This window comes from Microcaecilia unicolor, chromosome 12 (genome assembly GCF_901765095.1).
Source record: "Microcaecilia unicolor chromosome 12, aMicUni1.1, whole genome shotgun sequence".
Classification (NCBI taxonomy): Eukaryota; Metazoa; Chordata; class Amphibia; order Gymnophiona; family Siphonopidae; genus Microcaecilia; species Microcaecilia unicolor.
The window spans coordinates 64,858,579-64,872,851 of NC_044042.1; the positions used below are offsets into that span (position 1 = coordinate 64,858,579).

A 14,273-nucleotide genomic window follows, 5' to 3' on the forward strand; every position below is an offset into this window, starting at 1 on the left:
GCTTCCAGCCACAGGCTTTAGTTTCAGGAGTGAGAAGATCCCCTTCCCACCTTCACTTAGGTCTTATCTTGCCACTGCCTCTTGAAAAACTGCGTGCCAGACACAACAGTTTAGTAACCTTTGCTTTGGACTAGTGTAGGTTAATATGTTGGAAGAAAGCTTTCAGAGCTAGGCCTGCAGCTACTTCTGGTTCCCGATCTCACAAAGAAAGCAGGTATAAGCACACAGAAAACTAGTCAAAACTGAAAGAAGTCACTGGAACGAAGGGTCATAGGAATCAGGATGAGCATCAGGATCGGCCCAACCACGCCTGGGGCAAAGAGCATCTGCAGCAGACAAAGCAAAACAATGGGTCCTAACCACCACAATAACTCAATGCAACTTTCGCCTGCATTTTTATAGGATTTTTGTGTGATGGTCGTGATCGTTGCGTTAAACAGTTATATTGGGGGGGGGGGGAGCTAAAAGGTAGGGGGCCTGATTGTTTAATTCCTGTGAGATGCGTGAAATCACAGCCTTAGTGGAGGTAGTGGACTGGTCTGGAGATAACTAGACAAGGACAGTAACCTGAAAAAGAAATCGTGGGACGAGCACACAGGATCGTTTGAGGAAGAAAAAAAAAGATAATTAAAGCTGAACAGATGGGCAGACTGGGTAGCTGTTTGTTTTTTGTCATCGTATGTGTTTGTCATTCTCACACCACAATACCATTCAGTGTTCTGAAACAACTTAGTATTACTAAGAATATAAAATAATAGAAGGCTTTCCTCCAACTGTAACACATTTCAGAGATTATTCATGTTAACATCTTGTAATAATCTGGTTTTCAATTTTTCCTCAATAAATGTTTTGGCGTGTTAACAATCAGCTTGATTTTGTATGAATGTGAATAGATGTGTGTTTTTATACCTTTATTTTTGCATGGGTTTACTGTTTCATGACTTTTGTGAATTAAGGAAGGCACCACATTTTGTACTGGTGATAAGTTCATTTTTGGAAATACGTGAGTACCAAAGGTTACCACATTTGCTCTTTAAATGCACCCTCTTGAAAGTTAAAGTCTTCCATTATATTGCTGGAGTGTGATACTGAAAACTATATATATAAAAAAAAGTAGTGGTCTCAAAACCTCATTTACTACAGTGCCTTTTAAGTGATCCTTTCAAGGGTAGCACAGGAAGGGTCATGGATTTGATATATACCGCCTTTCTGTGGTACAATAACATATGTGCCTCTGGTTTCTCCTGGACCTACACTGCACTGCATTATAGCTAACCATACATTTGTCTTGGACTGGTAAAATCTTGTTTGTGTGTGCCTGGATATGCTTTAATAAGAACATAAGAATAGATATACTGGGTCAGACCAATGGTCCCTCCTTTTCTCCACCCTCCCGCTGGCTCCGTTGAAAAAAAAAAATTTTTTGGACGTCCTTAAGGGCGTTTATTTCAATGTTTATTTCAACGTTTATTGCAGCTACTCACTGGGACACCAGTTCGTTACAGCTCGGAGCGAGAAGCAGGTAATTTTTACCTTTTTGTAGCGGGCAGGGGGTTCCCCGATCGGTCTCCACGTGGCCTATGGCGTCGGAGGGCGAGGGCGCAAAGAATCGCTCCCCGGACCGCGTGTGCGCTTCTAGCGGGGATGCGGGGGTCTTAAAGTCTGATTCGCCCTTGTTGGGTGTCAGTTTGGAGGCCGGTCAGTGTCCCGGTTCTTCCTCCGGTGCGGTGGTTTTTCCCGCCATAAACGCCCATCCCCCGCTGCTCGCCTCCGCCATCTTGGCCGGCCACTCTGCTCGGACGGCTTCTTCTTGGGCCGCCCTTGAGGTGGGAGACGTTAATTCTATGGCCGCCCTTGATTTAGTGGCCAAAGTTAAGCTCCGTTCTTCCCGCGCGGCTCCCTCGCGGACTGTCGCGCCAGACGCCATTTTGGATGCGCAGCATGTTTCTCCCCCGCTCTTGCGAGCGCCGGTTGAGGGTGCGTCTAGGGCTGTGGCCCAGGCTGCTGAAGTGCACAGTCTGGGGGGTTTCTCCCCCGAGTTCATTTTGCTGCTGCATCAGGCTTTCCTTATGCAAAACGCTGCCCCGGCTCCCTTGTCCGATAAAGGGGTTGAGGCCCCCGGAAGTAAACGCCCTCGGGTGGATTTCCAGGCCTTAGAGGACTCTGTCTCCTCTGATGTAGATGAGGGCAGCATATCTGAGTTCTCCCAATGGTCCTTTGGGGATTCCTTGGAGGAGACGGATTCCCGCTCGGATGGAGCGGATGACCCCTCTGCAGCGCGGATTTTTCGCTCAGAGGACTTGCCCAACCTGTTAGTGCAGGCCATGAGCATTTTGAAGATTTCCTCTCCGGAGGACGTCTCTCCCTCAGCCCCTGTTGGCTCCGCCATTATGCTGGGGACGAAGCGCCCGCCTAGAACCTTCCACGTGCATGATGCCATGCACACCTTGATTTCGGCTCAATGGGATGTCCCAGAAGCGAGCCTCAAAGTGGCTAGGGCTATGTCCCGCCTCTATCCTCTGCCTGAAAGTGAACGGGAGGCCTTTCTTTGGCCTACCGTGGATTCTTTAATCACTGCGGTGACTAAGAAAACGGCGTTGCCAGTGGAAGGTGGCACGGCCCTAAAGGACGCCCAAGGCAGAAGATTGGAGGCGGCCTTAAGGTCGTCCTTCGAGGCGGCTGCTTTAAGTTTGCAGGCCTCAGTTTGTGGCTCCTATGTGGCCAGGGTGTGCCTGACGATTGTGCAGCAGGCTTCCCCCTCGGATCCTTCCTTGAGGGCTGATTGGCCGGCCCTGGAATCGGGCTTGGCTTATTTGGCAGACTTGCTGTATGATGTCTTGAGAGCCTCGGCTAAAGGTATGGCTCAGACAGTCTCTGCGCGGCGGTGGCTTTGGCTGAAGCATTGGTCTGCTGACCACGCCTCTAAGTCCCGCCTGGCTAAGTTGCCTTTTAAAGGCAAGCTGCTCTTTGGGGTCGAGCTGGACAAAATTGTGACCGATCTCGGCACGTCTAAGGGCAAGAGGTTACCAGAGGTCAGGGCTCGGGCCAGTGCTCGCCCCGGTAACTCCAGAGGACGGTTTCAGGAAGCCCGTCGGTACCGCCCGGGCAAGTCGGGCTCCTCTGCCCCCTCTTCCTTCAAAAGGAACTTCTCCCCCAAGCAGCATTCCTTTCGCAGAGACCGCCGTCCCGGAGGTGCGCCCTCCGGTCCTCCCCCAGGGTCTCGTACCCAATGACGGGGCCCTGGTCCATGGCCCAGTGCAGATTGGAGGACGCCTGTCCTCGTTTCTGGGCGAGTGGACCAGGGTAACTTCAGACGCTTGGGTGCTGGAAGTCATCAGAGACGGCTACAAGCTAGAGTTCTGCCGACCCTTAAGAGACGGGTTTGTACTCTCTCCCTGCAAGTCTCCGGTCAAAGCTGTGGCAGTGCAGCAGACTTTGGACAATCTGATCCGCCTGGGTGCGGTCGTTCCGGTGCCAGAAAATCAGCTTGGCAAGGGACGTTACTCCATTTACTTTGTGGTACCAAAGAAAGGAGGTTCTGTAAGGCCTATCCTCGACCTCAAAGGGGTCAATCGGGCCTTGAAGGTTCGGCACTTTCGCATGGAGACTCTCCGCTCTGTTATAGCGGCAGTGAAGGCAGGGGAGTTCCTGGCATCCTTGGACATCAAGGAAGCATATTTGCATATTCCCATCTGGCCTCCTCATCAACGCTTTCTGCGTTTTGCAGTCCTGGGCCGACACTTCCAGTTCAGAGCCCTCCCGTTCGGGTTGGCTACTGCTCCACGGGCCTTCTCCAAAGTAATGGTGGTCATCGCGGCCTTCCTGCGAAAGGAAGGAGTACAAGTCCATCCTTATCTGGACGACTGGTTGATCCGAGTCCCCTCTTATGCAGAGTGCGGCAAAGCTGTGGACCGGGTGATTGCTCTTTTGAGCTCCCTGGGGTGGATCATCAACTGGGAGAAAAGCCAGCTGCGCCCGACTCAGTCCCTGGAGTATCTGGGAGTTCGATTCGACACCCAAGTGGGCAGAGTGTTCCTGCCAGACAATCGGATTGTCAAGCTTCAGGCTCAGGTGGACCAGTTCCTAGTAGCCTCTCCTCTTCGGGCTTGGGACTATGTGCAGCTGTTGGGCTCTATGACGGCCACGATGGAAGTAGTGCCCTGGGCCAGGGCTCATATGAGACCACTACAACACTCTCTGCTGCAGCGTTGGACTCCAGTGTCGGAGGATTATGCTGTGCGCCTTCCCTTGGACCCAGCAGTGCGCAAGGCGCTGAGCTGGTGGCTGAAGACAGACAAGTTGTCTGCAGGAATGCCTCTTGAGTGACCCCGGAGTGGATTGTCGTCACGACGGACGCCTCTTTGATGGGCTGGGGAGCCCACTGCTTGGGAAGGACAGCGCAGGGGCTCTGGTCTCCTGCAGAGGCAAAGTGGTCTATCAACCTCCTGGAACTCAGAGCCATTCGGTTGGCGCTTTTGGAGTTCCGGTACTGGCGTTGAAGCCAGTACGGGTCCTGTCGGACAATGCCACGGCTGTGGCCTGATCATCTTATTTTTTTTCTCTAACATTTTTGATTAGCTTTCAAAGGTAACCTTCTTCATATCAGAAATGAGCAAATGTTTTCAAATATCAGACTTTTAAGTGAAACACAAAAGCATTCCAATGACAGTCTCACAGAAAGAGGGTGGGGGGGTGTTAGGTGAGGGACAGGGAGAGATGGATGGGTGATAAGAGAGTGACAGCAGTATAATTTTATAATGGGATAGAAAACCCAGATCTTTGTTAAGTCCTTTCTGGTGGGTGTCATCATTTTGACTTGTTTTGTTTACATTTATAAGATCTTTTAAATGCGGGCTGGGTATAGGGATGGGAAAGAAAATATGAGGATGGTGAGGGGACAGTACCAATATGATGGGGATGGAGTGGGACAGAATATGTCCCCATGCACACCTCTTCATCTTTGCTAAAGTGTAATTAATAAAAATCCATTTAACGTTAACTGAAGATGGGATTTACTTGTACTGTTTGAGATGTCCTTGCTAGAGGTTGGGGAGCATTTCTTAAGACACAAGCAAATAGCTTAATTACAGGAAGAGGGCTTGGAACTACATTAACAGTGACTGGAACCTGTCCAAAGCCCTGCTCTGCAGGACAAAACAAGACAGGACAGGACATGACAGGGTAGAGTAGTTGATGAACATATGACTTTCCTGGCAACGGGATCAAACAAAGAGGTGCTGACTCATGTTCTCAGGGCAAATGTCAGGATGGGTGGAGACAGCATCAAAACTACAAAATTGGCCTTATTTGACCCACAAAACATTTGACCAACAGGTTTGGTCTCGTTCCATCAGACAACTACATTTATTTATTTATTTATTTATTGCATTTGTATCCCACATTTTCCCACCTTTTTGCGGGTTCAGTGTGGCTTACAATACGTTATGAAAGCTGGAAGTACAGTTTGTTACAACTCAGTTATGGATTACATTATGAGGTGTTATGCGAGACAAAGTCTAGTATCATTAAGGAATATAACAATGGAAAAGATCATTGAGACATTGGAAAAAAGATCATTTCTAGGTTAGAACTAAGTGTCAGATAGTAAACTGTAGATGAGATTTTTTTTTAATTGGAATAGCACAATATATCTGTGAACAGCTTTCCAAAGTAATCCTCCCTTAATGAACAGCAGAGTTGGAACTGGGTTTCTCTACAGTTAAACCCAGTGTAACTGCACTAATCTCCATGGCCTGATAAAAGGGGAGGGGGTAACTGGAAAGCTGGGCGCAGATGTAGTGACTTAGTGCAATAAAAAGATCTTACCTACAGCTTGTTGGTTGATTCTTATTTCTACATATTCTAGAGGATAGCATAGCAAGCAAAACAGGTTAGAAATGACAGATCTTGCTTTACAGGTAGAAATTGCCTTATTATGACTTGTGTGCACACTGAATGGAGAATGGGGGCAAGACAGTAATTCTATATTTGCAGAAATTACTGTAAGGTTTTCACTGTCATATTCTCCAATATATTAAAGACGTTCATACAGGATCTATATGGAGATTGTTTATCTGCATTCTGTTCCATTAATAATTGATTTCTGGGTGTGGGAAATGTGAGCACACATTAGTACAGTACGATTTGCTCCCACCATTTCATAGATATAAATTTAAGATTACGGAGCTCTTTTACTGAGCTGCATTGAGCAGCTAGCACAGGTTTATCAGGCTGTAGATGTTAACACACAGTCATGGTGGCACATTCGCACTACTTAACATGGGTAGGGGCAGAGAACCGGGCATGACATGGTAGGTCTGAGGTGTGACTGGCTGTGACAACTTGTGACAGCTCGTGTGTGGTACAAACAACTGCCAATAGTGCAGCCGCACTAACCGCCATTCCAGAAAATAGCTTATCTACACTAGTGACAGCAGGGATGGATAAGAGGAAGTGTTTCAGTGCACTGTATTATAGCCCTGCCATCTATTCTCACCAGGGGCATAACCATGAGGGGGCCTTCCCCCCCCCCCCCCCCCCTCCACCCCACACACACACTTTGTACTTAAGCCCCCTCCAAAATTGCGGCACTGGTTTAATCACTGGTGGAGATTCCCAAGCCCTGCCAAACAAAGAGATCCACTGCCTGAGCCCCCTACTGTGCTGTTTGAGTAGTGCAGAAGTCAGCGGCATGCTTCAGCCGCCAGTGTTGGCACTCCTGTGCATGCTCAGTTCAGGCACTTGAAAATGGAAAATAACAGAATACCTTTTTATTGGACTAACTTAATAATTTTTCAATTAGCTTTCAGAGGCCAAAACCTCCTGCCTCGGGTCAGGATAGTATACTGCTGTAACTGTATCCTCTCCTGAAAGCTAGTCAAAAATTTATTAGTCCAATATAAAGGTATCACCTTATTTTCAATTTTGTGCTTTATTTATATTTATTGACCTTTATTAACACAGCTACCACAGTACTTTATCCTAAATTTAAAATAACATATTTTTTTTCTACCTTTGTTGCCTGGTGATTCTCTTTTTCTAATTCTGTTGGTCCCAGTCTGTGGTTTCTGCTTTCTCTTAACTCTCTTGCTAAGGTTTCCTGTTCATTTGTTATTTTTATGTCTCCTCCTTTTTCTTTCCGTTTTCTTCAATTAATTTTTCTGCCTCTCTGTCCAGATTTAATACATTTTTACTATCCGGGTCTTTAATTTCCCTCTATCTACAGCTTTTCATCTTTCTGTCCCCTTGGTTCTCCCATTTAATTCATTTTTACTAGCCAGTTTTTAATTTCCCTCAATATAAAGCTTTTCATCTTTCCCTCCCCTTCTTTCCAGCTGCTAAGCAGAACCTGGTCCGAGTACCGGGCTTAGCAGCACTCTACTTGGTACAAGAACTCACAAGTCTGACACAATGGAAGCCAAACATTTCTGTTTTGTCCTGTTTGTCTCCTTCCCTCCTCCTCCCCTCCATCTCTCTCCCCTGCCCACCTTTAGGTGTCCCCCCATGGGCCTATCATAAATCCCTGGCGGTCTAGGGGTATAGTGAGAGCAACAGTGATCCCCAGTTGATCTTGCTCATGCTGTCTCTGCTCTCAAAATGGCTGCCATGACCTCTAGTGACAATCTCTTGACACTTGAGGTCAAACAGCCATTTTGAGAGTAGAGATGACAGGGTTACCATATTTGCAGAGACAAAAAAAAAAGAGGACACAAAAAACAAAAATGGTTGCTACCTTTGGTTAAAAAAAAATATTGTAGCAAATGTGTAAATGGCTTTTAGTTAATGAGACATTTTGTGTGGTTTGACAAAATCACAAAATCAATAAATACAATGTAAAAATATGAGTATTCAAAATTTCAACCACAACCACTTCATGGATTGGGAGTATCAATGCGATTAAAAAGATCATACTCCCAAAGCTCTTATATTTATTTATGGCACTGCCTATCTCTCTGCTAGATAAATTTTTTCGGGGCCTGCAGCATCAGGTTTTCTCTTTCATTTGGAAGAGGAGGCCCCCACTGGTGTGTCGGGCAGTGATGTATCAAGCACGCTTGCAGGGAGGGATGGGGGTCCCTTCTTTTCTCCTCTATTATCAAGCGGCCCATCTTCGGATACTGGCAGACTGGCTTCAGGAAGCAGGGAAAATTTGGAAACAACTTGAACAGGGGTGGGTAGGTCAATATCCATTAAAAGCAATACCGTGGCTGTCATCTCGACATCTTAAAGAGCTTGTTCGACGACTACCCCCTCTGCTTCGATGGCCTTTAGGTATTTGGAGTACGATAAGAGATAAATTCTTTCTTGGCCGAGTGTATTTCCTGCACATGTTTATCCGTTTTGCACCCCACTTTGGCCCTGGAGCTCTGGATTCTAGCTATCGTTCTTGGGAGAATCTGGGCCTTTGTGTGCTAGGCCAGGTGTGGGAGGAGGGGGAGATTATACTACTTGCTGAATTATGTGAAGAGTATGGTATCGCTTCTGTACATGATTTTCATTATCATCAACTTTGAGACTTTATTGTGCAAAAGGCAAAAGGGGATTTATGTTTTGTGGAGACTTGAGAGGGCGCTGGCTGTGGGGGGAGGGAAGGGTGGGGTTTCTAGGATATATAAAGCTCTCCTCTCTTGTAATAGACCTATTATGTATTATTTAGCAAAGTGGGAGAAGGCATTAGGTGCCTTTTATTTATTTATTTATTATCTCATTTATACCCCACATTTTCCCAACTGTGTCAGGCCCAATGTGGCTTACATCACACTGCAAAGGCGGATGCCAATGAAGTAAATTAAGCTAATACATCATGAAACCTACATAAGAAAAAAAGGAGAGGATGGGGAAGAAACGAAAGGAACAAGAAAATCAGGAGAGAGAAGGGAGGGGATTTATGTATATCCGCAGTGGGAAAGGGTATTTAAATCCCTCCTCAAGGTCTCTATTTCCAGTGCCCTGGTTGAAAATGGTCATAAGATACTCTATTGTTGGTATTATATGCCCCAGTGCTTGGTCAGGATGTTTCATTCGGGGTCAGCTCTGTGCTGGCGCCAGTGTGTGTTGGAGGGGGATATGTTTCATATATGGTGGTCTTGTCCCTGTGCACAGACGTTTTGATCTATGATATTACAGTTTATCTTTCAGGTAACTGCGGTTCAATATCCTATTACGATGGATCATTGTCTTTTACACTTTAAGCCATGGGGAATAAAAAAAAACAATTCACTGTTTTGCTATCCAAAAGGCAAAGGAGAAAAAGACTTCAGTGACAGCTACCGGCCAAAACTGTACCGGTGAACCTTACATAGAGCACATCATTAGTCAGAAAAAAACTCCTTGCCATCACAGTCAATTTTCACTTTAATTTTCATAATACTTCACAACAAATCTTCTCTGTATTCTTATAATGTGTCCATTCATTAATGGAAACAATGAGCAGTTTAAACCCTGCAAGTACACTTACCTTTATAAGCGAGGGCTGAGGTGATCAGTTTCTTCTTCTCAATGGAGCCATCTGTTTCACAACATGTGCTTCATCAGGAGGAATATTTATTTATTGCACTTGTATCCCACATTTTCCCACCTATTTACAGAGACCATAAAATGCTCCTAGGTATGCATCTGGCCATTGCTCCCTTACTTTGTCTGCTGAGCCCCCCAAACCCACTCTCCCCAACTGTACACCACTATCATAGCCCTTACAGGTGAAGGGGGCACCTATATGTGGGTACAGTGGGTTTCTGGTGAGTTTTGGAGGGCTCACAGTTTCCTCCACAATTGTAACAGGTAGGGAGAGGTAGGAGGCTGGGTCCACCTGTCTGCAGTGCACTGCATCCACTACTAGACTACTCCAGGGACCTGCTTGCTATTCTGATGGACCTGAGTATTTTATTTTTGTTACATTTGTACCCCGCGCTTTCCCACTCATGGCAGGCTCAATGCGGCTTACATGGGGCAATGGAGGGTTAAGTGACTTGCCCAGAGTCACAAGGAGCTGCCTGTGTCTGAAGTGGGAATTGGACTCAGTTCCCCAGGACCAAAGTCCACCACCCTAACCACTAGGACGCTCCTCCACATCAGAGACTGGCAAGTAATATTTTAATCACTTTTTTGGGGGGTGTGAGGGGGTTAGTGACCATGCAGGGGTGTAGCTAGACCTCATGGTGGGAGGGGGCCAGAGCCTGAGGTGGGGGGCACATTTTAGTCTGCCGCCCCCTCACCTCCTCGCCACTTCCCCTCACCACCTTGTCGCTCCCCCCGCAAAAGCAAATACCTTTTCTGGCAGGAGTCCCCAACCCCTGCCAGCAAAACCAGGGGCCCGGATGAAATTTGTTGGGGCCCAGGCTCCTGTGGCCCCACCTAGCTATGCCACTGGACCACTGGTGAAGTAAGGGCACCTTTTTGTGTGGAGTGGAGGAGTAGCCTAGTGGTTAGTGCTGCAGACTTTGATCCTGGTAGTGGGTTCAATTCCCACTGGTTGAAAAACATCTAAGTCTTAGGAATGCCCAAGTCCTGCCTTGAACACACCCTTGCACACCCCCTTGATATTTAGATGGACTTCAGAGAAAAACGTCAAAAAGAGTTTTTGAAAATACTGATTTGGACATTTTTTGTGAGAAAAATGTCCAAATGCAGACATGTCACCTTTTGGACATTTTTCTCTTTTGAAAATGGGCCTGTAAGTAACCTATCGAACTTTGTAAATCTAAGTGCTTTGAAAATGAGCCCCATAGTAAATAGAATGCTTCAAATAAATGTTTTTTCATACAAAAGGATCTGGAATTTAAGTCTGTAAATTTGGGATGATCAGTTCCTTAGGGTCCTATCTACAAAGGTGTGCTAGCATTTGTAGTGCACGCTAAAAATTAGCATGCACTAACTGTGTATACATTTTTGATTAGTTTTCAAAGGTAACCCTTCTTCTTCAGGGTTACCTTCAAAAACTAACCAAACAATGTATTGTTAGTCCAATAAAAAAGGTATCATCTTATTTTATTTTCTATGTTTTGTTTTATTTCTATTTATTACCTTTAAAAGTGGAGTAACACAGCTACCACATCACTATAACTAAACATAAAACAGGAAACATCTCAATGCTACTTTCTCTTGTTACATGTGCACAGTTTGGGTAAGCATAAAAAGCTGGTAATCATGATTTTTTTTTTTAACGTGTTCTCACAAAGTTCCTGTCCTAGAAGATATTTAACTACATTTGCACGCCTGACTTATTGAGAAGTCATTGTTATAAAGCAGGCTTTCCCAGTTGCCTGTGCTTTATTTCCTGGGACTGGATTATTAATCTCCTGCAAATGCAAGTTTTGACAATCCCCAGTGGCTTCACTGGTTTACATGCACACAACCAAGGTTTAGTTTTCAGTTTCGGTTTTGGATGCAGTTTCAGTTTCTGCCAAAAGTGTTTAGACAATTTTGGTAGCAGATTTAAAAAGCAGTTTTGTTTTTGGTCGGCCTCTACTGTTGTATATACAATCAGTGAGGGAATGTGGGTTAGTCAAAATTCAGCTCAGGCCTTCTCCTGACCCTCTGCAATTCCTTCTCAAAAGATATGACCAGAAGCACAGTCTTAAATTTAGATGCTCTTTGAAGGCATTTCTGTTCCCACAAGCTTACTCTTAAGTAACAAGATTTTAGACAAGGGTTTATGATTTTTTTTTCTGTAAGAGCATGTTTCTATGAAATGTTGATTGTGTATGTTTTATGATTTTTAATTAGTTGATATTTTGTACATCACATGGTCCCATGGACAGATGAGACTTTTATTTAAATAAGTAGATATATATTATTATTATTTTATATTTACCGCCTTTTTGAAGGGATTCACTCAAGGCGGTGTACAGTAAGAATAAATGAAACATGAGGAATAGGCAATTACAGCAAATAACAATACAAAGTATGGCTTACAATGTCAACACAATATGGAGGCCCTGCTCTACTCTCCACTTATCAACAAAGAATGTGCCTCTGATGAAGGGCCCTTCATGTATAAAAGGAACCTGTCTTCATCACCTTGGTTGTCATTTCAGCATCTCAAAAGTGTTTTTACACATCATATTTTTTGTTTTAATGCTCCAAACCCTTTTTAAGGGATGTGATAATACAAGTTGTTGTTTTTTTTTTTTTTTTTAATGAATAATAATCTCTGTGTAAGATCCATAACAGACTATGAAGTATGATTCATTACATTATCTCTGTGTGTGCAAAGTGAGCGCTTTACAAATGTTAAGTAGTAGTAGTAGTAGTAGGAAGTCTGACATGACACCAAAAGAACAGGCATAGGTGGCGCAGTTGCGTCTTTCAGCTCTCATTACATAATGAAGAGAACCTCCCACTTCTGTTTTATGGCAGACACCGGCGGCAATTCCCTAGGTAAACATTGGGCTTCCTTCACAAAAGGGTTCACACTGCCTTTCGCTACCTTTAAATTTGTTTGAAGTTTACCTTTAATAGCACTCTACAAACTTCCTGTGCTTACTAGTGCCGGATGAACAGGCAGAGATCACTATGAATGCGCTCAACCAGAATATTATCACTCATTCACTAAAAACAGAAAAAGCATATAGCAAAAGAAATCAGCAACATTTTAAAAGTCTTACAGTTGGATAACAGGAAGCTGGCAGACAATTTACTGCTTTTCCTCCTGCTATTAAATAAGGATCAAGGCCCAGAGAATCAGTCTATCTTGTGTACTGGTGATGAGGGTAGATAGAGTGTGTACAAGAATCATGCTACATAGAGGAGACGTGGCGGCAAAAGGTTGTGATGCCAGTATTTATCCAGGTTTTCAAAGGTGGCTGTGTAGGGATGCGATGATGTCAGTGTTTGTCTAGCTTTTAGAGTAGGTTGTAGGTATCAGTGGGTGGCTGTGTAGGGCTGCGTGTCAAATTGTGTTTATATGTTTTAGAGATGCTGTGTTGTAGTGTCAGTGTTTATCCAGGTTTTGAAGTGGCTGTGTAGGGGGATGTGGTGTCAGTACACGTCCAGGTGTTGGGCTGGCTCTGTAAGATCATAGTGTCATGTCAGTATGTGTCCAGGTCTTGGGATAGCTGTGTAGGGGTTATGGAGTCATTCTATGTTTGTATTTTGGGTTGGCTGTATAGGGGTGTGGTGTCGGTGCGTGTCCAGGTTTCGGGGTGGCTGTGTATGGTCATATTGTCAGTATGTGTTCAGGATGTGGGGTGGCCATGTAAAGTTATGGTGTCAGTGGGTTTGGGGATGGCTGTGTGTGTGTGTCCAAGTTTTGTAAGAGCATGGTGTTAGTGTGCCCATAGCAGGTTCTGGAATGGTATATAGGGTTGTGAGGTCTGTGTGTGTTCAGATTTTGGGGTGGCTGTGTAAGACGGGGACGTCACTGTAAACTGTAACAGCCAGCAGGACTCCCTTACCCTCCTTATAAGTCGGAAAACAAGGGTGACTCTCCATCTCGGGGCAGAGTCGATATGAGAGGGCGGGGCTTCTGATTTGGGGGTGGGGACTGTGGGTGGCAGCTGTCAGTGGGATTCCATTGCCGCCACGTCGCCGCCGGATCGGGATCTGCCAGAAAGATGGAAATCCCCACGCTGCTGCTGCTGGTAAGCCTCCCCCGACCTTCGACAGGGTGGAACAGGGGCCACAGGAGGGGCAGGCGCGCCGCCGCTGTTATTAAAGGCCCGGAAGCGCGTGGCCGTCTGAATGCTAAAGTCCCGCCACCATTATGCAACTACTTGAAAAAGTACTTGTGGATTCAGAGAGATGGTGGAGATTAAGCGAGCGTGTGTGCACAGGCTCATCACAGGATGGGAGGTGGGAAGGGTAGTCTCGTTGGGCCCTAACAGGAGAGCGAGTTGGGAGGGAGGGAAGCAGGGTGGGGTCCCAGAGAGAGACAATCTGCATACCTCAGGAGGGCAGCCAGACCGATTATTTTTTTTTTCTTTTACCATATATAACGTTTATGCTGCATGCTTGTGAAAACATTCAATGTTGGTTTACAATATCACAATACAAACTTTGTAACCATCTGCCTCCACCACATCACCTGGAGCTCTTGATGAAAAACCTGACTTATTGTAGGAGTTGCTGCTGCACAAGAACCAAATCCCTCCCACCAGGTGGGCTGTGAATGCTTCCTCTACAGCAGCTCCAGCTGACATGGGCAGTAGAAAACCAGAGCCAGGATTCAAACTAGGATCCCAGTCACCAGATTGTGTGGGACAATGTCTATGCAAACGAGCCAGCACTGTGGGTGATGATTACCCCAATATTCAGCAAGCTCCTGTTTTGTGCCC

The 14,273-nt window shown here is 45.6% G+C and overlaps 1 protein-coding gene across 7 annotated transcripts in view; it reads left to right on the forward strand.

Annotated features, from left to right (window-relative positions):
- The window catches only part of COPZ2 (coatomer protein complex subunit zeta 2), a 42,634-nt gene that overhangs the window by 424 nt on the left and 27,937 nt on the right, over positions 1–14,273 (forward strand). For 4 of the 7 annotated variants that reach the window (XM_030221458.1, XM_030221463.1, XM_030221457.1 and 1 more), the window contains exon 1: positions 13,707–13,791. The exons of 1 other annotated variant lie outside the window; for it this stretch is intronic. In XM_030221458.1, coding sequence (XP_030077318.1) covers positions 13,741–13,791 — 51 coding nt within the window. In that variant the 5' untranslated portion in view covers positions 13,707–13,740. Of the gene's footprint in view, positions 1–12,359; positions 12,379–13,486; positions 13,581–13,706; positions 13,792–14,273 lie in introns of those variants that run through there. 2 more of the 7 variants (XM_030221461.1, XM_030221459.1) reach the window with 2 other exon arrangements.